General features: G+C 33.8%; 1 protein-coding gene and 1 long non-coding RNA gene across 4 annotated transcripts in view; one reads left to right on the forward strand and one right to left on the reverse strand.

Annotated features, from left to right (window-relative positions):
• ena (ENAH actin regulator enabled) overlaps positions 1–28000 on the reverse strand; it is a 50840-nt gene that overhangs the window by 13194 nt on the left and 9646 nt on the right. For all 3 annotated transcript variants that reach the window (XM_088236622.1, XM_088236621.1, XM_088236620.1), the window contains exons 2-4: positions 9746–10543; positions 3842–4007; positions 1936–2091 (exon numbers count right to left, since the gene is read on the reverse strand). In XM_088236622.1, coding sequence (XP_088092748.1) covers positions 1936–2091; positions 3842–4007; positions 9746–10365 — 942 coding nt within the window. In that variant the 5' untranslated portion in view covers positions 10366–10543. The remainder of the gene's footprint in view (positions 1–1935; positions 2092–3841; positions 4008–9745; positions 10544–28000) is intronic.
• On the forward strand, positions 9399–11593 carry LOC148274779 (uncharacterized). The gene is made up of 2 exons (XR_015824203.1): positions 9399–10613; positions 11240–11593. It is a non-coding gene; the product is annotated as an uncharacterized LOC148274779 (long non-coding RNA).

Here is a 28000-nt window from a genome sequence, read left to right on the forward strand (position 1 = left end):
GTTACACTGCGATCGGCGTATTTAATATCAATCATGTCGGAAATGGATCCCGGGACCTCTTGCATGGTAGGCAAACGCGCTGACCGCGAGGCCGACAAAAAAAAGTAATGCGGAAAAATTCACCAAAAATAGCCTTTTTTGCATGAAATTTGATATGTTTAACGCTGTGAAAATATATGTTGTGAACACTTCGGTGGAATAACATATATACTGTCCTTTTAAGCCTAATGGTGGAGCTTCACGATGAAGTTGGCTATACTATTACCCTTAAGAGAACTTATTTAATATAATAATAATATTTGGCTGATTTATAGAGCGCCATTTTTGTGAAAAATCATTTCAAGGGCGCTTTACAATTGAATACTTAAACTTACATTCTAACTATGCTAAAGTGACATATTATATTTTTTCAGGAGGCTAAACTAGCAGTTCACAATGGAGTTCTAGTGCCAACTCTAATGTATGGGAGCGAAGTATGGAATTGGAAAAATGATGATGAAAGTAGGATAAATGCTGTCGAAATGCGATCCCCCAGGCGAATGTGCGGTGTAAAACGATGTACGATAGGTGCACAGATGTCGAAATCCGTGAACTGTGTAAGGCTGAGACACGCATTATCCACAGAATCAAGAAAGGAGTGCTGCGTTGGTTTGGACATGAAGAGCGAATGGACAGCGAAAGAACAGTTGAAAGGATCTACGATGCGAATGTTGATGGATGCAGAAAACAAGGAAGGCCGAGAAAGACATGGCACGATCAAGTCCATCAAATACTTGAAGATGGACATGTCGAGAGTAGGAATAATCGGCGTGCGTGCATAAGAAGATTTATGAATGTAGAGGAAGCGAGGTCTGTATGCCAAGATAGAGTGTTATGGCGTTCTATCCTCTCTGCCTACCCCTACGGGGAAACGGCGTGATGGTTTGTTTGTTTGAAAAATTGAATTATTTTTCCATCTGTCAGATTGTCAAAGAAATCAAGAAGATGTATGAATGTAGAGGAAGCGAGGTCTGTGTTCAAAAAAGTTCTTAAAGTACCTTTTGTATAAGTTCTAAATTTCTAACCCACGTTCAAATTCAAATTACGAGCAACTTCTAACTCTTTTTCATTTTAATTCTCTGATAAAACGCCGCGTTGTTTTCCATATAAAATTTCTGTATAAAATATTAAGCTACAAAGTAGATACTAACCTCCTAAATAAAATTGAGAACACTCAGACCAAGGGAAATATTTAAGCTGCCTTTGTTTTCAAATAATGCTACATACCACACACCTATGGCCCGCATGTGTCGGGAATATAATATATACTGCGGAAACAATAAAATTGTCAATTTTCATGATACCCTCTCATCTTTTGCGAATAATCTCTTAGGAATAAATCTTATTCAATAAGTACACACGTTCAACTTATTTTTTATTGCACTGTATCATGTATAAAAAAAAAATGTATTATAACTTAATATATAAATCTATTTTGTGTAATTCTGTAATTAAAGATATATATGCATGTAAAATTGTATCAATGAATGCTTTCAAATTGTATGTTTTCTAGTTTGTATCTTTGTTGAATCACCTAATAAAATAAAATAAAGATAGAGTGATATGGCGTTATATCCTCTCTGCCTATCCTTGCGGAGAAACGGTGTGATGATTTGTTGTTGTTGTTATTTAAAATTGAGGTTATAATAAACTAAAGAAGACAGATTTTAGTTGGGATCTGAACTGAATGGGACTGTCGATGATTCGTAAGTTTAAAGGCAATCGGTTCCAGGCAGAGGGGCCGGCAACGGCAAAAGCACGATCTCCGTATCGTATCCAGTGTTCGGGGAGCGCCGGATTCCGACAAGTTTTCCTCTGCCTGAATCAAGTCCGTATAACTTTGAATGAATAAATGACTATATAATAACGGACGGCGCTAGATGGCGGCAGACCGACCTCGAGGGAGTGCATCATGGCGCGGGCGAAGCAGTCGGCGTCCTCGCGGCAGGAGAAGTTCAGGCCGTACACCTGGCGGGAGTCCCTCCATTGATGGAAGGTGGCCGTCGCCTGGTTGTATTTCAGCCCGCGAACTATGCCGCAGTTTATCACAACCTGGAAACAAAGATTTAAGTGACACAATACCTCAAGGGCGCTTTACAAACTGATTATATAAAGATATAAATTTAATTTTAACTTTTTAATTTAAGGAAAATAATGTACTGTCACCACATGCTAAGAATTGCCGAAAAATAATTTTTGGCGACTAGGCGCATTTTTGGATGAATATCTATGTTAACTAGCAAAATAGCCGTATATGGGACGACGCCAACCCACGCGAGGTTCACCAGGTGATAATGCATCCTCAAAAAGTTGTCGTTTGGTGTGGATTTTGGGCCGGCGGCGTCATTGGTCCGTAATTTTTCGAAAACGACGTTGGCAAAAATTGGGGTCGTCTTCCAAACGATTCGAAGCCCTGTCAGCGAATAAACGGCGCTGTCTGTGTCGTGAACTTTGAGCTCCTGGGTCAGTCTTGTACGGGTGTAGGCCTAAGTCTCGACGCAGTATTCGCCAAGTTCACGTTTGCGAAAGGCCGAGTTCTTGCGCACGGTGAGAAATCAACTGCCTCGGGTTCTGCTGTACACTTTCACGGACAGCGGCGATGTTCTCGGCCGATCTTGCGTTGCATCGGCTGATCGATTACCGAACCGTTCGTTTTAAATTTGGCCACCAAACGTTGAACAGCTGACTGAGAAGGGCCACCGCGTCTACCGTCAAATGGGCGCAATGCGCGCAGCGTTTGCACTAACGAACACTCATTTTGATAATAAAACTTTATCATTTGAACGTGCTGTTCAATTGCGTAACTTGCCATGGTGATTTGGCATAAGTAACTGAATAATAAAAAATAAAAAATGAAAGATGTCATCAAATCAAAATGGCCGCCACGGGCCGTCAAAATCTACCCGCGCCAATTGAAAAACCCTATAGTATGGTAATAAAAATAAAATATAAAAATTATGAGTTTGATGCAAAATTAGATATAAAAAAATGGGAAAGTTTAGTAAGGAAATAAGCGTTTTTTTTTTAATATTACAGATCCAAAATAATTTTTACTTTTTACGTATGTATATTTTTAAGAGTTAGAGATAACTAAGCTAAAGTTATCTGTGTAGTACTATGACATATTTTGAGTAAAAGATAATTCTCTGTAGAATTTTGACATCTTCTCAGTAAAGGATAATTTTATTATGTGTAGAATTTTGTCATTTTCTGAATAAACAATAATTCTGTCTGGAATTTCAACATTTCAGAGTTAGATATTCTGCTATGTTTGATTATGTCCAAATGCTTGCAGACTGGCTGGATTCACCCACGTGGTAAAGGTTTCAGCTCTTTCACTTCACAAAAGTCAACAGATGGAAGAGTTGAGGAAATGTGGATGTTCAAACATGGGCAGAATGGTGAATGTTACACAGTGTGTAAAGTGGCCACTTAAACCAGCCAATGACAGGTCATAAGCCCTGTAAATGCCTAGACTTCCAAATTTCTTCTCGAAAACTTTTTCCCTCTCTGTTGAAATAAATTTAGATATTCTGTGTAGAATTTCGTCATTTTCCGAGTAAAGGATAATTCTGTGTAGAATTTTGTCAGCAAATGATAATTCTGTGTGGAATCTTGACATTTTGAGAGTAAGAGATTATGTGTAGAATTTCGTCATTTTCTAAGTAAAGGATAATTCTGTGTGGAATATTGACACTTCTGAATTAGAGAAAATTCTGTGCAATTCTGACATTTAAAATTCTTACGCTCTTCAGGGAATGTTGCACGCCGTCTGGGGCGCTGCTGATGGACTGTTCCTTACCTCGTGGTCGTGCAGCTTCCGGCCGACCACCCTGAAGGTGTTGTGCTGCGTGTGGTGATAGATGTGGACCTTGGACAGCCCGGAGCTGCTGCCCGAGGGGACCCACTTCTTCAGCGAGTCGTCGTACACCATCACCGACGCGCGGGCACTGCTTATCGACTGCTCGCTGCAAGAGACAGAGAGGGAACAAATTAAAAAATATATTTTAAGACCGTAAAGAGAACACATTACTTTTTCACATTTGTACAACAACAACAAACCATTACGCCGTTTCCCCGTAGGGGTAGGCAGAGAGGATAGAACGCCATAACACTCTTTCTTTGCATACAGACCTCGCTTCTTCTACATTCATACATCTTCTCATGCACGCACGCCGATTATTCCTACTTTTGATATGTCCATCTTCAAGTGTTTGATGGACTTGATCGTGCCATGTCTTTCTCGGCCTTCCTCGTTTTCTGCATTTATCAACATTCGCATAGTAGATCCTTTTAACCGTTCTTTCGCTGTCCATTCGCTGTTCATGTAAAAAACCAACGCAGCACCCCTTTCTTGATTCTGTCGATAATGGATATCTCAGCCTTACACAGTTCACGGATCTCGACCTATATGCATCTATCATACATCGTTTTACCACACATTCGCCTGAGGGATCGTATTTCGACAGCATTTAACCTACTTTCATCATCATTTTTCCAATTCCATACTTCGCTCCAATACATAAGAGTTGGGACTAGAACTCCATTGTGAACTGCTATTTTAGCTTCCTGCGATAAATATTTGTTTGCCAAAGTAGATTTCAGTGCACCGTTCACCCTGTTCCCGGCACTCACCCTCCTTTCATTATCTTTCTCGGTCTTTCCATCCCTAGTAAACATACTTCTCAGATGCACAAATTCTTCTACCTGATTCAGAATATCTCCGTTCACACTGATCTCACATTTAGTTATTTTAATTTAGGTAAATTAAAAAAAAAAAAAAAAGAACCATTGAACTTCCTCATTCCTCGTGTCCAGGTGTTTCATCAAGCTTCTAAAAGATGTCTCTGTACGAAATCTTTCGGATAACCGAACTCGACGCGTAAGCGCGTACAAAGGCACGTGTCTTCATGCGCTATTTTTGTATGGCCGACCCTCCGAGCACGTAAACAGAGAGCGCGTTAACGCGCTTATGGCACTTAAACGGTTAAGGATGAGAATCAAAATAGATGAATCGGCTCAGTGGCTAATGTCGCAAACATCAAATTGAGACATTGTAGCTACGTAATATATCAATAACAATAAATTGTAATGACAAAATGTTGAAAAGGCCAATGGCAAACATCTCCGTTTAAAAATATTTTCAATTGTAGCTGTCAAGCTGTTTTGAAACTATCAAGACGGATCAATCAGTGAGAAATAGGACACAAAGACACACAAAATACTCAACAGTCACTATAGCTGCCCAAATTTGGATCCCATGTTCGAGCTTAAACGAGACGCTCGTCTTCGAAGCCAGTCTCAGACTGGAGAAAACGAGATTCGATATAATCCAATAGGGTTGTTGACGGTTGGAATAAGCTGCCGCAAGAGCTGATCTCAATGTGTAGTCTCAATGGATTCAAAAATGGACTAGATTTGTTTTGGAAAAGTTAAAGTGCGCCAACAGCTGACATTCGTTAAAATAGATTTAAGCATATCAGCTTTAAGCTGCTCGCTTAAAATTAATTTAATACAGTAAAATCTCGTTTTTACGTTCCTCGATTTTACGTTTTCCCGCTTTTTACATAGAAGTGTTCAGGATCCATTTTTCATCCTACATTCTTATACAAATATTCCCCCTAATTAACGTTTTTTACATTTTTCATAACCCCGGTTTTACGCTTAAAAAAATTTCGGAATTCATTTGATGTGTCAAAAAGCCAAAATTATGTCGTAATAATGATGCCGCGGCCCGCGCGCCACCGCGTGTGCCACGCAAATGAAGAATAATAACAGGTAAACAACTAATAAAGGATAAATTATTGTCTTAACATAAATTCAAAGCAGGTGCAGTGTAATTGACCTTTTTGTTTAAGTGTTCCTAGTTCCTATTAACCTTTAGGGTTAGTCTTAGTTTTCATTTGGACAAAAACGTCACATTGACTTGCACAAATCATGATAAGCAGTTGACAAACGTTTAAAAATAATAAGTTTTAATATTATTAAATTGCGATGTTTAAAACATACAAATAGAAATATTTAAAGTTTAAAAAAATATGTTTTAATATTTTCTGCAATAACTTTGTGTATCATTTTAAATTGAATTTGGAGAAATAAAACTTATACTTTATTTTTACCAACTAGTTTCGGTAACCAACTACCTTCTTCAGGGTATTTTTATAACTAAACATACATAAAAGAAACAGTGAACAAATTAGTGGGTGTCGATAAGGATAAGGGAGGGGGTAAATTGACATAGAACTAACTATGGTTTTCATTCCCCTATGCCTAGAATTCTTAGGTCTGCCAACAAACATACCAGTCTTGATTTCTTTGATAACAAGTTGTCTTCTTTCAAACGATCACTGAATCAAATTCAATTATGAACACCTCTCTCTCGTTTCCACTCCCACTAAGTCTAATATATTTATTTATTTATTTCGACGGCTTACGCCTTTGACAGAGTATAAAATAATATTGAAAAACAATTATAATGAAACAAAACACCTGAACATAGTATAAAAAGTATAAATACATGAAATAAAATCAGCAGAAAATAAGGAAATAATAAAGAAAAATTGAATGAGACATTATAACATAGGTATGCAGCAAATTATAACAAAATTTTAGACTCTCTTAAATTAACTAAATTGCAAGAACGAAGAACATCGACCGATCTTATGACTTTATATAAAATAATAAAACCAATGTTTGATACCCCTGATCTACTGAAATTGATTTCATTCTATGTACCACCTAGGTTAAGCGGAACATCTACAATATTTTATTGTCAAAATTGTCGAACGGTAGCTCAATATAACTCACCTATTGTTAGATTACAGAATACCGGGAATGAATATGCATCACATTTTGATATATTTAGTTTATCTCTGCCTAACTTAAAAAATAAAGTGACCAACATATTTTTATCAAAAAGAGCAAATCATCTTCAGAAGATTGGGTTGGAATAGTTATAATTTGATTGATTAATGAATTTTGTTATTGTATAATTTCTTTAAAATATGTATGTATTTCAAGTTATTAATAATGTGTACAGTACGAGTATATTAATATTTCATACTCGATTTTTTTATTTTTTATATTTTTATTTCTAAGCACTCTTTATACCACATATATGTAAATGGCAGAAATGCCGTATATAAATAAATTAACAAGAAATAAAGGGTTTAAATATAAATATTATTGAAGTAACAGAGGCGATGTATCATAGCATAAACAGTAACACAAGTATAACACTTAGTACATTTTTATAATTTAGAAAATAAGTGATTAAAAAGTAATGATTTTAATTGATATAACGATAAATTAAATAAATCTTAGTCTCCATGTTTGTTTGCTAACATGTGGAGCCGTGGAATAGGTGAGTATTTAGCATAGTTTGAACTATGCAAATCAACAGCAAAAGAAGTATTTTGTCTCGTCCCACGCTGTCTCACATAAAAATTCACACAGTTTAAAGATACGGGACTGTCGAGAACATTATTGAATAACTTGAAAAGCAGCACTAAATCTGAAATGTCCCTTCTATCACTAATACATATTAATTTGAAAGTTATAAATCTTAAAAACTTTTGTTTATCATATACCTTTGTGTCTTTCTACTTTCCTTTAGAATAATTTTCTATGCATAAAAATGTCCTTAAAAATGCGCATTGGGCGTATATATAAATAAATAAATAGCAATAACAAACATTTTTACTATTAATATTTATATTTATATAGAGATTACAATGTTATTAACCCTTTTTTATAACATGAGATAATATTTATAATGATAGATATTTATAATAAAAACTACATCGCTAAGTATGTAGGCGCGAGAGTTCAGTGCTCTGTAATTTCACGGTTGAAAAACAATATAAACATTTGATAATGGACAAAAATAATGACAATTTAAATAATTTGGTGAGTCATTTAGATTTATGAAGAATTGTGAAAAAATTCGAGGAATTTTACTGCTGAGCATCTGGTACAAAAAAAAATCTTATCTTTATAAATATATATAATTCCTCTGTACGTGTGATGTCACTGAACTTCTAAACGGCCTAACCGATTTACGTGCGGTTTTTAGATACATGTAGATCTTTGCGCTGCGCGTGTTCGTAGATATTAAAATTTTCAATCGAATCTTTAAAAAAAAAAAGTTGGGAGCATAAATCTTTTTTTCTTCAACCTACCAGGGTTGCATTTGTTTTTTTGTGTTTAAAATAAGTTTGTTTTTAAATGTTTACAAACAACATTCGCTTTTTATGGATCCCACTCAGATTTAATCCTTACATTCCTTATAATTTCTTCCTATTTATTTCTTTTTACTGGATTTTTGGTAATACTAAAGTAATATTAACTGACATTCGATTAATTTTTGAAAATCGCATTCATGAATTAATACACCCCTGTTGGAAGGAAAAGTTTAGTTTCAAAATTAAAAATAAACGAAAATTAAAATGAATTAAAATAAAATTTAAATTAAATTAAAATTTGACATTTGCAAAAATAATTCTATGTTTCTAAATGAATTAGTTTATGTTTTGGAATTTAACCATTAACAAGTACCTAGGAACCTACTTAAATTCGATATTAAAATATTAATACTTTTTAGTTTTAGAATTTGATCATAAACAAGTACCTAGTTTGTTCAATTTTTTCTATCTTATCTATAATCTACTTATCAATGAAAAGTCTTTTTCCAAGGTAATAGCAGGCAAGCCAACGTTCGAGCAGGACAACGTCTTTCGGGTCCGCTAGTACATAATATATAACCAGAATAGAAAATATTCCAAACAAATTTATAAAGTACCTAAAATACAAAACCGGTATTTCTTATGTATCAACTCTCGCTGCCTCTACCTACCGTGGAATTACTATATCCCTAATCGTTTTCGGTAAGAGCTGCTCTGAAGGTCACGAAAAAGTCAATAAGATATTCTTTTGAATTTATAATATTACAACCAGAATTAACTTCTTTTTGCAAAAAAAGAAAATACAATTTTATTAAAAAAGGCTTCAACTAAAGTATTTAATTTTTTTTTTTTTAAGTATTACCGAAAGCATAATTTTAAGTAGAAATAAAGGAAAATGTCACAAAAATGTGTGTTATCTAAAATGCTTGTATTTCTTTTCAAAAACAAAATAATTAAAATTTGGCCGCGGCCACTTTTATGTTATATTTGTTATCTTCAAATTACTACACCAATTTTTTTTTTAATACTTAGTCTTTATTGAGATCCCAAATACCTAAGTTTAGTCTAAATTTGAAATGGCGTAATCTGCCGGTCTAAAAGTAATTATATTTTAGTTACATAAAACTTTTAAATGTATGTATTTTTTTTAATACCTTTAAAAATTATTGTTTTCATGTAATTTATTTGTTTTTATTTATTTATTATTGCGCGATTGAAAAAAAACATTTGTTTTAAAATGGCAAAATCGTGTGATTTCCTCATTTTGCGTTCGTTTTACCAGACTACAGCCTTAAAGTTTTTTTTCTTAAAAGTTTTGTCAACATTTACTTTTGAGGATCTGATTAGGGATATTATTGAAATTTTTTGTAATTGTATAAGAAGTGTTCTTTGGCCATACTTGTTTACATGTAACAAAAATAATCCAGACCCCGCGATTGGTGTACCAATGCAGTGCCCTGTGCACCGTTAGGTGTGGAAAGGGAATGAAAATTAATTTGTGTTCAAAATGAATATATAAATACCATGCCCAGTAGTTCTTCCACGCTTCTGGAACGGAATCCATCGACTTTCGCTGACCGTCCGCCGCTTGGTTCGCTTCTGCCGCCGGAGCCTGCTTCTGTCCGGGGTCCTCGAACCGCTTGTTTCTCGGGAGCGTCCAGGACGCCGACCTATCGTCGGACCTCAACTGCTTCGGGTGAGGGCTTCCGGAGAGGGGCAGAACCGAAGCGGAAGGGGATCGGCTCAGGTCACCGGGACGCTGGCGGATCTGATTCAGGCTGCGCGTCGAGCCCGACTTGATGGCGTTCACGTCTTCTTCGGACCGGCGCAGGGTCGAAGAGCTGACAGAGCGAGAGTTTGAATTACTGGCAGCCGCATCTCTTGCAGCCGTGCGAAATTCCGTTTTGAATTCGTCTTCGTTAAGCGGTTGTGTGGGCATATTATAGCCCCTGGCTCCTTCGATTCCTTGGGAGTTCGAATTCCTCGCATCATTCAGTGATATTCTTTGAACTGCGTTTCGCACGGCGACGTCCGCAACATCGCTGCTGTCTATTTCTTCCTGTATTTGTCGCTGGACAGTGGCAAGCATAGCTTCCAAATCCACCAACTCCGGAGTGGAGTCTGACTTTAAAGACAAACGCATAATTGCCTCTTTTTTTACTCTCTCTTTCTAATTCTCAATAATTCTTAATAGTACGTTAATATATAGATCGTCCTGATTAATTCTTGCACAATGCGAAATTGTTACGTTTTAGTGTTTTGGTTTATATAATAATCGTCACTTATATGAAAACATCGTTGCGGTATTCAGAAAACAATGGCTGATTTTGGAACAAAGCAAACTTACATATTTTAGCACCTAATTATACTGTTGATTACCATCATTTACCTGTCCAGGAGCTCAATCACAGATAACTATCGACATGCTAAAAAACGTGCTAAGTATTTGAGCGATCACCACGAACAATCATGAACACGCTGAAGTTAAAGCGGTCGCGTTGCAAAACGAAATTCAACTTCGGTCAGTTCAAGAGGATTGGTTGAATCTCGCACACGCCTTCTTTCAATTTTTCTCGAGTGCCGTATTGCATTTAGCCGGCGGTCGGCAAGCCAAATGTTAAGAAAAGCAGTCGCCATAGTAATTGTTTGCGTTAAAAACGCCATAGATAAGTTCCGTATCCGTAGTCCGTGGTCAAACGTCAAATCAAAAAAGTCAACACGCGTGTAATCTCGTGCCGGTTTATTACGGTTATTTCGTTTTCAAGTTACAAACAATTACTATGGCGACTGCTTTTCTTAACATTTGGCTTGCCGACCGCCGGCTAAATGCAATACGGCACTCGAGAAAAATTGAAAGAAGGCGTGTGCGAGATTCAACCAATCCTCTTGAACTGACCGAAGTTGAATTTCGTTTTGCAACGCGACCGCGATGACTTCAGCGTGTTCATGATTGTTCGTGGTGATCGCTCAAATACTTAGCACGTTTTTTAGCATGTCGATAGCCATCTGTGATTGAGCTCCAGTTAACACTATCATACTTAGAAATTATTATCCAACAGATGTTCAGCTCGATATATCAAAATAAACTAGAACACAGCTATCTAACAAGATTTACATCTGTTGATGGCCTTGCTGTACCAAAATTTAAAAATAAATTTGGACAACGTAGGTTGGATTATATTGTTCCAAAAATATTTAATATGTTGCCACTTGACATGAAAACATGTCAAAGTAAAAATAAAATTATGTTTTTATTACGTAAGTGGTTAGTAGACAGAACGTTCCTATTTTGATTTATTATTTATGTAAAACATTTTTTTTTATCTTTCTTATTTTATTTACATTTTTTAGATCTTAATTTTAACAGGTACTTTTAATTTTTTTATATATATATATATTTTTCTGTAGATATGAATTAAAGTTTTTGATTTACTTTGTTTTGATTACATTTATAAGCACACGCGATTTTTATATGTGTTTAATTTTTTCCTTATATTTAAAATATATTCAAGTAAATTGCTATTGGCAGGAAGGTACATCTACTCCATTATTTCGTCAAAGTATTTAATGTCAATGCTTCTAGATGATCCAAATTGCACACACACACACACACGCATCTATAAAAATTACGAAGAGCTATCGTTTCATTTACGTACACACGTACGCTTGCACGGATCTTAGGATAAACATGAGAGCTTGTGCGTAAGATGATTTGTTTAGTCAATGAGTTGACAAATTATTGTTATGGTTGGATAATTTATATAGCGTCAGTAAAAATACCCCAAGAGCGCTGTGCAAAAAAAATTTTTTTTTAAGAATTTTATTTTCAAAATTATGTATGAAAACATTTCTCCACTGTATACATATTGATATAAAAAATAGTATTTTTTTCTAAATCCGTTTAAAATGTCTTTATAGGTGTAATTTGTGATATTTTCCTATTACTGAAGTGTTCTCAACATGTTAATAAATTCCTTTCAAAGATTACGTGAGTCTTCTGAGAAAAAAAAATATTTATTTATTTATGGTGTAATTTGTGATATTTTCCTATTACTGAAGTGTTCTCAACATGTAAATAAATTTCTTTCAAAGATTACGTGAGTCTCCTGAGAAAAAAAAAAATTATTTATTTATTTATTTATTACATATACGGCCTAAGCCAACAACAGTTACATTAAGAAACATAAATGCAAGAAACTGAACAAAAAGAGTTGATAAATAAATATTTGAGTTTGTCCAAATGTTCGTTGACAAAAGACTGGATTTCACCCCCTCGGGAGTCATTAAGATTAACAAATTACAACGGGGATGGAGAATACCTTAAATAAGGGAATATGGAAGTCTAGTCATTTACAGGGCTTATGACCTGTCATTGGCTGGTTAAGTGGCCACTTTACACACTGTGTAACATTCGTTTAAACATAGGCAAAATGGTGATCGTTACACAGTGTGTAAAGTGGCCACTTAAACCAGCCAATTACAGGTATAAGCCCTGTTAATGCCTAGACTTCCATATTCCCTTATTTAAGGTATTCTCCATCCCTGTTGTAATTTGTTAATCTTATAATAAAAGTTATATATATAAAAGGTAAAAGGTATATAAAAATATATAATATGCAGTGGACATGGATTACGTACGTTTAGTTATAAATAAATAACGTAAATTGAAATCACTTAAAAAACATACGTCAGTCTAATAATATTTATTTCATATTTCATAAAATGATCTAACTAAAATAGCCACTAAAGTCTGTTCATTATTACAAGAATTGCCAAATAAACTAATCATCTTCAATCTAAACGGCACGGCAAAATTATAGTTATATGCTATAATTATAGTTATATACACTAGAAATTGTAATTGAAGACTATTGTATAATGTATTTGTATTTATATATAAAGTGTTTAATAATCTCATGCCAAAGTGTTTTATAAGTGAAAATATATTAAATAGAAATGGACATAAATATAGGACAAGAAATAGAAAAAGGATAAGACTACCACTTAAGAAAAAAGCAAAATCACAAAATAGCTTAATGTATAAAGGGTTAAAACTGTATGATGAGATGCCTGAAAGTATGAAGAATGAAAGAAAACTTACGGATTTAAAAAAAAATGTTATGTTTATTGTAATAATGTAGTTATGTAAGAAATATTTAATAAGTATTTGTTATAATTAAAAATATATTAGTTAATATACAATGTAATATTAACTAACTTAAGTAAATAAATAAATATAGGATTTCCAGTTGTTTAATTTAATTCTAAAGTTTATCTTAATTATCAAAAGAATTTAGTAAAAATTAATTAGATTGCCTTGTAATATTATGTTGAGAGGAAGGGGTATATAATAATGAAAGAGTGCTTGATTAAAATTTCCATGTAGTTTTATCGTTTTTTAACAAATAAAGGATAACAATCCAGAAATAATAAAAAATGACAATAACCCTACTAATATACTTATAAATGAACAGTTAAACCTAGTTAATTCACCTTTACTTAATATTTTCAAAAATAAAAACTAAATTATTTATAATTGTAATATTGTTATTGTAAATTTGTTATTCCATATTATGTACGAGTATAATATTTTTTTATTTTTTATTATATACCTACTAAATATATAAAAAGGCGTAAGTATAGCCTGTGAGCTCGCCAATACATGACAGATGACATTAACATAACCATAGAAAAACATAGCAGTTGAGCTCTCAGAAGTAAAGCAACGTGAATGCAGCAATGCTTGAACTACATGTCAATAATATTCTAATAATAAATAATATTATTTGGCCATGCGGAACTTTAAAGCACACCTTGGTTTAATTACTAATAGTATTTTATCGGTTAGGTAGGTGTATTTAAAAAAAATGTTGCGTACCTGAAAAAAGCACAAATAATTATGTTTTTGTAAATGATGTCAGTAGCGACACTTAGAGAGTGGCTTTGTGACGTTTTGACATTTTTTATAAGAAATTCATGGCGTAGCCGAAATACTGTTATAAAAACGAGGATGTTTTTGTTGATTGACGTTAGCAGGCGCTACCCAGGGGCGACTTTGTGACGTGAGAAATTATTTAAAAAAAGAGATTCATGGCGTAGCCGAAATATTGTAATTAAAACGAGGATGTTTTTGTTGATTGACGTTAGCAGGCGCTACCCAGGGGCGACTTTGTGACGTGAGAAATTATTTAAAAAAATAGATTCATGGCGTAGCCGAAATATTGTAATTAAAACGAGGATGTTTTTGTTGATTGACGTTAGCAGGCGCTACCCAGGGGCGACTTCATGACGTGATGAAATTATTAATTTAAATATTTTTTTCATTTTACATAGCGTAGCCGAGATAAGAAATTGCGTGGTGTTTCGAAATTTAACCGTGTAGGTAGCCGCCTAGTTACAATATTATTTTTGTATTTGTATAACTCCTGTTTTATAATGTTTATGTATTTATCGCTATAAGAATTAAACAAAAGATAGTTTTTACTTTTAATCGCTATCCGTTTTTTAAATTTTGTTTGTAACACTCAGTAATATTTATTTTTCAAGTATTCAATGTTATTTTTGCATTTTAATTAATATTGTTAATATAAAGCGTATTTTTATTTATTCGAATATACTAGACTGTTTTTATTACAAAAAATAAAAATGCATATTTCTCTATGTATTTTTCTGTTATAAACAATCTATTAAAATAATACACATAAAATTTCCATTGTCTGTTGATTTTGTTTGCAATCTTCTTTTTTTTCGATGGTTATAACTCTAGGAAATTCAAAGACAATATTTTTTTTACTGTCATATATTGGCGAGCTCACACGCTATACATAGCCCTATAAAAACTAGTAATGTTCCCAATAAATTAAATTAAAATGAAATAATATTATAAAATCTGAATGTATTTTACCTTAGTTGACATTAAACATGAATGAAACCCGTGTAAAACACCAAGGTAGAATTTCACCAATAATTTTCAAAATAAACTTGTATAAATGAAATCAATATTTTTATAATTATTACATTCATTTTAAAGTCATACCCTTACAAATGTTTTTAAATAATGGAAGGTTTTTCCCCAATATAACCAAAATATTCCTCTAATATACTCAGTATACCCTAATTGAATTTTAATTACTCTACTTATTTTGGCTTGTATAGAAATCCACAAACATAAAATAGCAATTATTTTTAGTATATAAGGAAACTTTGTAAATATTTAAGTTAGTTTGTTTGAAAATGTCCTAACAAGACGAAACGCGTCACACTATACCCTTTTTATATTTTATAAAAAATAAAGTAGAATTGCAATCCAATAAACTTGTTTTATTTTGGATACATTACCAAAATAAAATTATAGTGGATTGACATTTTTTAGATTCCTTTGTACCTATTTAAATTTGATAATATGTATCTTAATATGAATAAATAAATAAGTAAAATGATCGTATCAATCGATAAAAACATATAACTTATCAAATTATATACCAACACAAAATTATACTCTACGCTAAAAGAATACTCACAGATTCAAAAACTACTCTTACTCAAATAAAAGACAACTCCTACAATACATCACATACAAATAATATAATCACTAGAGCCTCAACACAAAGACAACTGAAACAAATAAAAACTAATACCACTTTCGGACAAGGGGATTTTGAGTATTATTCAATAAAAATCTATAACCTACTTCCACTATCTATTAAAACAATTAGTAACGAGAAAATGTTCAAAAAGGCTATAAAAACATGGATAGTGGAGCTAGGTAGAAGTAAAATGGATTGTCTCATTCGCTCAAACCAATATTGAATCAACTGCTCCACAAGTGTATAGCTTACGTTAGGTTTTCGTTATTTTCATTGTGCGTTTTGTAATATACATAATATAGATGTACATAAATGAATTGTAAAGTTTAAAACTGTCTGAATATTTTGTTAATTATCTCTGTTAATTATGTTAGTCTTCTTTGTTTATTCTCAAATGTAAAAATGTTTTAATAAAAAGTAGATTGTTAAGCGTCCTCGGCACGGGTAACCCCAGTGAGGTCACATTATTTTTATTATTAACCATAGTTTGAAAGAGAAAAAATGTGAATAAATCAAATAAAAAATAAAATGTGGATTTTTTGTTTTCTACTATAGCCGAGAATTCCCAGTACGAAGTCTGACGGGTACAACCACAGATATACAGATATAATATGCGTAGTGAAAAAATACACCGTATATTAAATAACAAATTAATTTTTGTAATTATGTATCTCGTATAGTCAAAATTTGCATAATTAGTATTTCGACAGGCCAATCACTATAACAACTATTTCGTCCTTGATTTCTGAAGCATACCTACAATTCCAGCGAAATAATGAACTTTTAAGGCTTCAACCTCATTTTTTTTGTTTACGGACACTGTCCATTTATTCAATTCATAGAGATAAATATTGCGATATAAGAACAGTTAAAAACATTAATAATAAAAAAATCCCCGACAAATATAAGGGACATCGAGACAAGATCTGGACTATTTGTATTTAGTGCTCGTTTAAAGTAAAGGCTTTTAATTTTTTTATCTGTTATGTTATCCTAGTGTTGAAACGGTGCTTTATATGTTTAGTTTTTTATTGTTTACTTTTCCATAAACACTTTACAAATTAAATTATTATGAAAATAAAACTTTGTTATTAGGTTTTATATCACCCGTCTATGGGAGAAGTGCTCTCCCGAAACTATAGTAGTGTTCTTGTAAAATAATAAAATTGTGTAACACTAATAACAAAGTTTTATTTTCATAATAATTTATAATGAAGTGTTACGAAGTAAATGCTGATACAATTAAAAACTTTGCGAATTGACTATTTTTTTATTTTATTTATTTATTCATATTTTTCGCTTACAAACTATAATTAATAATAAAAATAATGTGACCTCACTGGGGTATCCCGTGCCGAGGACACTTAACAATTTAGTTTTTTTTTATTACATTTGAGAATAAACAAAGAAGACTCACTTAAAAAACAAACATAATTAACAAATATTCAGACAGTTTTAAAAACAATGTATTTATTTACATCTATATTATTTATATTACAAAACACACAATGAAAACAACAAAAACCTAACATAAGCTATACAGTTGTGGAGCAGTTGATTATGCGCAATGTTTATTTTTGTAAACTTATTGATAATTTTAAGTCGCTAGAATTTCACTCGTCCATGCACTTTGTAGCTGCAAGACTTGTTGTCATCTACCTCCTATTTTAAGAAATTAGTTTTTTATTTCATTTTTTAAAATATCACTAAAACTCTAAACTTTATTGTCAAATAAAAAATTGTAAATAGGGGCTAGACTTATTATTGTCCATGCGTTCTGTAACTGCAAGACATGCTGTAATCTAGCTCCGGCGTAAGTATAGCCTGTGAGCTCTCGCCAATACATGACAGATGACAGCAAACATAACCATAGAAAAACACAACAGTTCAACTTAGAAATACAACGTGAATGCAGCAATGCTTGAAATACATGTCAATAATATTCTATTAATAAATAATATTATTTGGTCATACGGAACTTTACAGCACACATTAGTTAAATTACTACTAGCATTTTATCGGCTGGGAGGTGGAAAAGCCAAAAAAAGTACTAAGAAGAACTATTAGCATAATTTGCATTTTGCCACGGGTCGATTACGATTTTTCATAGGTTATAAATGTTTTGATCGACAAAATAAGAACGACGCTTTGGCGAAGCAAAGAAATTCATGGCGTAGCCGAAATATTGTAATAAAAACGAGGATGTTTTTGTTAAGTGACGTTAGCAGGCGCTACCCAGGGGCAACTTTGTGACGTACGAAATTATTTAAAAAGAAATTCATGGCGTAGCCGAAATATTGTAATTAAAACGAGGATGTTTTTGTTAAGTGACGTTAGCAGGCGCTACCCAGGGGCAAGTTTGTGACGTGAGAAATTATTTAATAAGAAATTCATGGCGTAGCCGAGATACAAATTCGCGTGGTGTTTCGAAATTTAACAGTGTTGGTAGCTGCCTAGTTACAATTTTTTTTTGTATATATGTAATTTTCCTATTATAAAATGAAAATAAAATTATCGGTATTTTTTTTTTTTAATCGCTACCCGTTTTTTACATTTGTGTTATTTTTGCATTTTAATTAATATTTTTATTATAAAGCATTTTATTTATTTTTATTTTATTTATTTTTATTTACTGTTTTATTCTTATTTACTGTACTGTTTTTATTACAATAAATAAAAATGCGTATTTCTCGATGTATTTTTTCCGTGATAGACAATCTATTAAAATAATACTCATCAAATTTCATTTGTCTGTTGCTTTGATTTCCAATCTTCTTTTTTTTCGATGGTTAAAACTCTAGGAAATTCAAAGACAATATTTTTTTTACTGTCATGTATTGGCGAGCTCACACGCTATACATAGCCCCTAGCTCCTATATATCTTAATTGGAGACGAGGAACTAGAATCCCAACCGTCCATGCGCTCTGTAGCTGCAAGACGTGATGGGATATTTATTTATTGTACAGCGCCCTTAAGGTGATTTGAAAAAAAAACGGCGTTATATAAATTATCCAAATATAAATAAATTAGGCTGTAGTCGGGTAAAACGCACGAAAAATGAAGAAATCATACAATTTTCAATTTTAAAACGAATGTTGTTTTTAAAAATTGCGCAATAATAAAAATACAAAACATAAATTAGATAAAAAAAAAACATTTTCAAAGGTATTTCTATTAAAAAATATACTTAAAATGAAATTTTGTACATACAACTTTTGTAAGTACGCGAGATAAAAATTGTTTTCTACGGCCGCGAGAGCGTTTGGAATATCACCCCTGGTCCAACTGACACAAAATAAATTAGGTTTTTTCAACTGCATCATTTCATTGTTTTCTGACTGGCGAGAGACTGAAACGAGAGACTAATCACCTTGGATTCATGTAACCGATGGTCAATGGTGATTTACCAAAGCAGTGCCCAATGCACCACTGGGTTCAGAAAGGGGGATAATGATGATGGTATTAAAAATCGGACATTCGTTTCCGTGAGTAGGTACTTACTTAATTGTGATTAATTCCACGGAAAAATAAATGGCCGAGCCCAAATTTTGCAATAAGTAATGAGTTATTAAAAAATATAATAAAGTTGAAGTAATTTGACCAAACGAAAGTAATGTCGCGCACGTATAGGAGTAAAGCCGATTTCCCCCACTGACGATAAAGTCTAAAATACATGATATTATTTGCACAATTTTACTTTCTAAGCTTGGGAACGAATTCAGTCACGAAATGTCAAATATTTTTTTGAATTTCCTTCGTATGACCGATTGGGGCTTTTTATTTTGTTTTTTTACAATAAACATAAGTGATAAAACAGAGAATTAAAAAAATAAAGCATAATTACATAGCAATGAAAAACATATTGATAGTAAAAATAGTAAACAAAAAATCCCACAAAGGCATGGCCTGTTCGTGGGTATACAAGAAAATGTAAATGAATTTTTGCTCCTATAATAAATAATGGACAGTTATAATTATATAATTTTTGTGTAACATAAGAAAGAATATGTAAAATATTATGTAAAAGATTATATGGAATTTTTTTTATAGTAATTAAAAAAGGAAATAAAAAATATTTTTAAAAAACATAAAAATGTTCCTCATTATTAAAGGGGAACAAAATAAATTATGGAAAAATGAGGAAATTCATTATACTTTACGGACCTGGGCTTGGAGGGGGAGATTTAGCAAAATGCATCTCTCGCCTTCCGCACAGTAGCCAGGGTCTTTATAGACAAGGGCCCCCGATCACAATGGGAAATTAACAGAGTTATCCTTGACTGTCTATAAAAAAAAAAACGATATTTGTGTACGAAAATGAGTATATTTGCAAGAACATTTCAATTATCTTCGTCGGTAAGCTATAATTAAACATGTTTAGATGATAAAAATGTATGCATATTCCGCTTTTCAAACAGAAAACTTAATTTTACTTTGTAGATAAAATTGAAGAAAAATCTTAACTGCCCATTGTAATCGGGGCCCTGGGCCCGCATTCTAATGGAAAATTAAAATTTATGTTTTAAATATTCTAGTTTAAAAACTCCCTTTTGGATAAATATTTCTTGTCGCCCATGTCGGGAATCGAACCCGAGACCTCTTGCATGATAGGCAAACGCGCAGACAATTACACCACGTGGTCGACTTTTTTTACATGCTAATATACAGGTGTTCATGAAACCCCGTCACATCCGAAACTACGATGATCAGTATGAGCAAGAAGACATATTGGCACATGAAAATAAATGTTTAAAACGAATAAAATTTAAAAAAATATAATATCAAAAAAAGCAAATGGTTTCTGACTTCTGCAAAGGAGAAACCAGGGGGGGAGTCTGATACGCCAAAATCACGCAGCCGCGCTCCCCTCGCTTCTCCTCTGCAGAAGTAAGCAACCATTTGTTTTGTTTGATATTTTATTATTAAAAATTTTCTTTGTCCGTGAGTCCGAGACACTAGCCGCAGGACCACAACCCGATCATATGAATTAACCAATTACAACAGGGATGGAGAATACCTTGAAGAAGGGAATATGGAAGTCTAGGCATTTACAGGGCTTATGACCTGTCATTGGCTGGTTTAAGTGGCCACAGTATTTTGTCTAAAAACATTTGGACAAACTCAAATATTGTAATTGGTTAAAAACACAGTCGTTTTATTTATGTAACTATAATGAATTACCGCGAAGTTAGTGCCACAAATATAAAATTTATAATATTTTTCAGTTTTTCAGAAAAATACAAAAAAGCGGTTGAACATTGGAGGGTGATATTTCGTCGTCCATCTTTCAAAAAAGCGTATCTCGAATAATTCGGCCTTCGAAGTTGTTAATGGGGCTTGTTGACTGTACACTAAATATTTTTTTAATATGCTAATATGTCTTCTTGCCCATACTGATCATCGTGGTTTCGGATGTGACAGGGTTAAAAGAACACCTGTGTAGTGAGTGTCTTGACGGCCACTATTGTAATAATTTGATGAAATTATTTTCCACGCTAAAGCTAGGGTTTCCTAGGACAGCGGTGCCCGTATTTTAACGGCCGTAGTGAACGATGATGCAGTGGACAGCCGTCGTAGAGGTGACTAGAGTGTGGTTTTCTAGGAAAATGGTGTTATCAACACCATTTAACACTGTTTTCCTAGGAAACCACTCTCTAATCACTTTTACGATGGCTGTCCACTGCATCACCGTTCACTACGGCCGTTAAAATACGGGCACCGCTGTCCTAGGAAACCCTAGCTTAACCGCATAATTTTTGTTTGCGCGCGGTACGCATCATTTACCTCCAGCAAGCAGTGCGAGCCGTGATTTATTTTATAGGTAAGCTACAAAAAATGTTCATTCATTTGTACCTACATATACAATATATTTTCTGGACATGGGGAGTTTAGAGACAAGCTTCGTACACTTGGACTTGCCCCTGTCTCGAGCTGTGCTTGCGGAGATAACCATCAATCGGCCGAACACATCCTGTGGCACTTTGTGCTATCGGACGAGGCCGGAGATGAGATGCTGAATGGTCTTAGGGGTCATGCGACCAGCGTGGAATGTGGATCTGATGGCCAACAGTACGAATTTTGCACTCTTCCGTCAGTTTGTCCGGACTTGGGTATCGCGTTGGGAGCTCCTCAGATGCGCGGACGCCCAGGTGGGTAAAATATGGTAGGACAGGCAACTGTCCCTGTGGGATGCTCATTCAGTTAGGACTGTGCTTTCTTCCGAGCGGAACGCACACGTTCTTTTGTTTTGTCCTCCCCTTACGGGGGTGGTATTCGGATCCTCTGCCTCTGACCACCCAGGGAGTCCTTTTTTATTCAAAGCCGTTCTCTCATTGTAAATATCCGTGTTTTTACATATGTTTGTTATGTAATTTATGCTACGTCGAAAGGCAAAGTTATTATACCTCTACGCAAACAGCGCAGTAAATTCGGCGAACGTGCATTTGCGGTCGCAGGCCCTACGGCATGGAATGCTCTACCAGCAGAAATCCGAAACTGTGAGAGTGAAGTTATGTTTCGGAAGAAACTTAAAACCCACTTGTTCTCTAAATCATTTGAATAAATTCTTAGCAAGTGGTGACAAAGTACATTATTTTTCTTAAATTAAAAAGTTAAAATTAAATTTATATCTTTATATAATCACTTTGTAAAGCGCCCTTGAGGTATCATAATACGAAAATGGCGCTATATAAGTTATCCATAATTATTATTATTGTTGTGTTACTATAGTTTTAAGAAATTGTTTTTGGATACGTTTATTTATGTAAATTGTTTGTGTAAATGCATATTTTTTAATAAAAAAACAGAGGCATTAAAGGGATCTTGAGGGGTGAGACGACAAGTTGGCCTCTGTCCACACATCCTCCTCCTCCCTCCTTAATCTGAATAGAGTTTGTATTCCTTAAGAATATTTAGAATAACTTTCCTCTATGCGCAGCTGGCAGAGTCCCCCAGGACTCTATAACAGCTGCGGGTGGATGGTGAGCTTAAGGATCTCCCCTCAATGTACCTTCATATAAATATATATGTAAGTAATATAATTATAAATGAATATTTTTTCTGTGGTTCTGTGAAAATCAACTCAAGCAAAAATGATTATTAACCACGCGATATACGTAGCTTTATTCTACACTATTTTAATACAATACTTGTACTAAAGTTTGTGAACAAATACCACAATGACATTCAGCAGTAACTGTCAACACTGAGCACTTTCCGATTCCTTTTAAAATGAAGAATGCAAAAAAAAGCCACCGCGAACGCCACATGTCCTATGTGATACATAATGTGTCAACGGTAGAAATTTCATCAAAGAAAAATAGTCCTTCGGAAATAATTTTCGAAACACTAGTTTCCAAATCTTGTTTTAACACTAAAAAAGCTAAATCGGGTTAAAGATGTAAAATATAGTGTACTTTTTTGTATGGAGAAATAGGCTGAGGTAATCGGCCAGTTTCATCGTTCACTGAGAACGGGCTGCGCACACTTTAAATATATTTTTATGTAGGAAGATATAAACGGTGGTGGTGATTAATATTAATATTTTCGCATTAACACATTTACTATAAAACATTATTATCGAAAGTCAAATATAACGGTAAGCTGTGCATGATCGCTTATTTTGACGATTCGCCCCTGCTAGCAAGTCACTAGTGCCTTGAACTTGAGAGCGTGGCGATTTCAAATATCGAACATTTTCATAATTGGAATGTCTATCGAGAAAACAATTGGCGGTCACGATTCGCGTGCAGTGATTGGTGGCTATTTTTTAACGCCGACAAATCAGATTGCTTTAGCGTTTGGAACGCAAATCGATTCGAATTCCTGACGAAACCATTACTTATTACCAAAGTAAAATTGGATAGTTGTTTTTAACTTCTAACTAATTAAAACAAACACATTTTTTTAATGTTGCCAAAATACATATTTTATTTATAACATTAAGAAGTTGTCCGTTTTTTTTCCGAATGAAGATAACAGGACACAATGAACAAAAATAAAACAAATTAGTCAATAATGTATGTACCTTCATTATTTTACAAGAAAGTGGATAATTAATAGTATCAACAGTGTTGTGTTTTGAGTATGTCAAAATGTTTAGAGACTGGCTGGATTTTCTCCCTATGGAGTTGTTCATATTTCAATTTGTTGGAATAAAGAGGGAAAACATTTTTGAGAAGGGAATATGGGAGTCTAGCCATTTACAGGGCTTATGACCTGTCATTGGCTGGCTTAAGTGGCCGCTTTACACACTGTGTAACATTCAGCATTCTGCTTATGTTTTAACATCCGCATTTCCTCAACTCTTCCATCTGTTGACTTTTGTAAAGCAAAAGAGCTGAAACCTTTATCATGCGGGTGAGATTCATCCGGCTGAACCAATTCACCCACCAGGCAACGCTAAAAAACAATTTTCCAAATTTTTATACTTGTTCGTATACCAGGTAGTTAATTTAACAATGTTTTGAGTATGTCAAAATGCTTGCAGACAGGCTGGAATTTCTCCCTAGCTCTTTTATTTCACATGATAATAATAATAATTATGGATAACTTAATTATTGATAAGATAACTTAATATAGCGCCATTTTCGTAATATAATACCTCAAGGGCGCTTTACAAATGATTCAAGTGATTATATAAAGATATAAATTTAATTTTAACTTTTTAATTTAAGAAAAATAATGTACTTTTTCATATAACTTTTCCACTACACGCTAAGAATTTATTCAAATGATTTAGAGAACAAGTGGGTTTTAAGTTTCTTCCGAAATATCACTTCACTCTCACAGTTTCAGATTTCTGGTGGGAGAGCATTCCATGCCGTAGGGCCTGCGACCGCAAATGCACGTTCGCCGAATTTAGTGCGCTGTTCGCGTAGAGGTATAATAACTTTTCCTTTCGACGTAGATGTAGCTGATCTAAGCGTAAGACGTCTGTCAGCTAGTTCATCTGGAATGCAGAGTTCCCTTAGATATTCCGGAGCAGAGTTGTGCAGTGACTTATACATAAGCCAACAGAGTTTGTATTCCACCCTCTGTGGAAAACGTGGCCAGTGCAATTCCCGAAGCAGTGGAGTGATATGACTGAATTTAGAGATTCCAAAAATAAGTCTCGCTGCGGCATTTAGTACAGCCTGCAGGCGAGTCATTTTATTCGTTGGTAGACCTGCGTAGATACCATTACAATAATCGACTCTAGACACTACAAACGCATTTATTAATTGACGGGCGGCATCAACTGGCAAATTTTTGCGTATGCATTTAATCTGTCTCAGCTAGTCACCAGATGGAAGAGTTGAGGAAATGTGGATGTTCAAACATATGCAGAATGGCAAATGTTGTAACAGTGTGGTGGTAAATGTGTTCATTTTTACCCAGATTCGATTGTTGAAGAGATGTTGAAAAAAGATGACGGAGTCCACTATTAAACCTTGGTATTCTAAATTGAATCAGTGATAATTGTTCGGCAGAATCAATTCCGTTATTTAAGATTTTATGTAAATACACCTGCTCTTGGACGATTCTTCAATTGTTTTACGTGTTTAAAAAAGTTTGTTTTGGAATGTTTACAAACAGCATTAGCTTTCTATGGATCCCAATCAGATTCTTTCCTTACATTCCTTATACTTTCTTCCCAATTTTTATTTTTACTGGATATTTGGTAATACTAAAGTAATATCAACTGACATTCGATACTAACATATTACATCAGAGATGAAGAACATTTAAGAAAAGGTAATATAGAAGTCTAGGCATCTACAGGGCTTATGACCTGTCGATGGCCGGTTTAAGTGGCCACTTTACACACTGTGTAACATTCACCATTCTGCCTATATTTGAACATCTATATTCCTTCAATTCTTTCATCTGTTGATGTTTGTGAAGTTAAAGAGCTGAAACCTTTATTTATGCGGGTGAGATTCATCTAATTGAATTATTTCACCTGCATACTAGGCAACGCCTGAAAATGTTATTTTTTCAATTTCTATACTTCTTCATGGACCAGGTAATTTATCAACAATATTTTAAGTTTGTCCAAATTTTTGTAGACAAGGACTGGATTCAACTCCCTGGGGAGCTGTTTAGATGCCTAGACTTCTATATTACCTTTTCTTAAATGTTCTTCATCTCTGTTGTAATATGTTAATATAAACAGCTCCCCAGGGAGTTGAATCCAGTCCTTGTCTACAAAAATTTGGACAAACTCAAAATATTGTTGACATTCAATACGTTTTTGAAAATCGCTTTTGTGAATAAAGTGCACCTATATTGGTGAGAAGAGCCGAGTTTGACATTTGCAAAAAGAATACTATATTTAAAAAATTAATTATTTTATGTTTTGGAATTCAACCATAAACAAGTACCTAGGTACCTACTTAAATTCAATATTTGAATAGTAATAATTTTTAGTTTTGGAATTTAATCATAAACAAGTACCTAGATACCTACTTATCAATGGAAAGTATTTTTCCAAACTAATAGCAGGCAAGCCACATTCGGACAGGACAACGTCTGTCAGGTCCGCTAGTATATTATATAATACGATACTGTCATCATTATATTGTTTAATTATTCAGTAAATTACGTGCTAGCAACGCGTTCTCTACACGGGAACGTTTAGAATCCTACTGCCGTAGCTCAATCACAAATAACTATCGACGTGCTTAAAAACATGCTAAGCATTTGAGCGATCACAATGAACAATAATAAACACATATTGTTAAATTAGTAAGTAAATTACGAGCTAGCAACGCATTCTCTACTAGAGAACGTTTAGAATCTTACTTCTGTAGCTCAATCACAAATAACTATCGACGTGCTTAAAAGCATGCTAAGTGTTTTAGCGATCACAGTGAACAATAATGAAAATACTTAAGTTATCGCAGTCATAAGTCAACGCGTGTGTAATCTCTAAGTCAACGCTCGTGTCGGTTTGTTTTTTGTTTTCCTCGAAAATAAATACAGTTCACTGGCGAAAATTCGCCGTTAACTATACAAAATAATACAATGTATCGCATTTGCAAAATAGTAAGGAGTATCTAATACAAAAAAGTGAAAATTAAATTACAATGAGGAACTTCAGCCCTACGGGAAATTGGATACAAAAAATGTTTTCTTACACGGGGTAAAAATTAGAGCATTAAATTGTACTCCAAAGTTTCTTGAAAATGTACAGAAAAAATAATAATAAATATTTTGATAAAAACGCACTACTTTAAATGACGTCACTGGTTCATGTGAATCAACCTATGATCAGAGAGCTATGGAAGATTTCCGGTCTGCTTGTCGCTTTTGGACCAATGGGAAGAACTGAATGAGAATAAGCGGAAATGAACCTCTGACGTTACACGCGGAGTTATTTCAGAAATACAAAACTTTAAAAAATCGTAGCGCCGATAATACGATATATAAAATTTAAAAAAAAAATTGACTTAGTAACAGTCTATTAACAAATATTTTTTTTTTTAAAACCACTGAACTTCCTCATTACCATGGCGACTGCTTTTCTTGACATTTGTCTTGCCAACCGCCGGCGAATTGCAATAAATAGCATGATAAATAATAAATAAATACATAAAAATTGCATTTTTGGAATATTTTCCACATTAACACCGATGAAATTGAAATATGTGGTTGCGCAGCAGGATTATACGTCGCGAAACGTAAATATTTTGACATTTAATATTAGGTGTTCACGGATGTTCCATTGTGATCGCGAATACGACAAACAACCACGGTGAGAAATTGTTATCACGTCGCTTATTAGCACGTCGATAGTTATTTGAGATTGAGCTACTGGTCTAGAAATTTCGATACTAGCATCTCGAGTCTCAATACCCGAAATTTTTCCAGTCCCATGAATCGAACGAAAACTCTAGTTACAATAGATTTCACAGGTCGCTGAGACGTCGGGAGCTCATTAAGCCGTGACCCCAATCTGCAATAATAAAATCGTCTCGATTCTCTGTGAAATGAGTTGGTAAGATGCATCGGAATGCAAAAATTACTTCGGCTGTGTGTACTCAAGACACACACACTTGAATCAACAGTGATAATGCACACGATAACAATATGGTAATGATTCATGATATTTATATCACGAATATCGGAGCTGGAATCAGCAAAAATAACTTTTAAAAACCAACTGAAGTCTGTTAATTATTACAAGAATTTCCAAATAAACAAACCAT

The sequence above is a fragment of the Micrasema longulum genome, unplaced genomic scaffold (assembly GCF_059751315.1).
Source record: "Micrasema longulum isolate JH-2025_06_02 unplaced genomic scaffold, ASM5975131v1 h1tg001583l, whole genome shotgun sequence".
In the NCBI taxonomy this organism is placed as follows: domain Eukaryota; kingdom Metazoa; phylum Arthropoda; class Insecta; order Trichoptera; family Brachycentridae; genus Micrasema; species Micrasema longulum.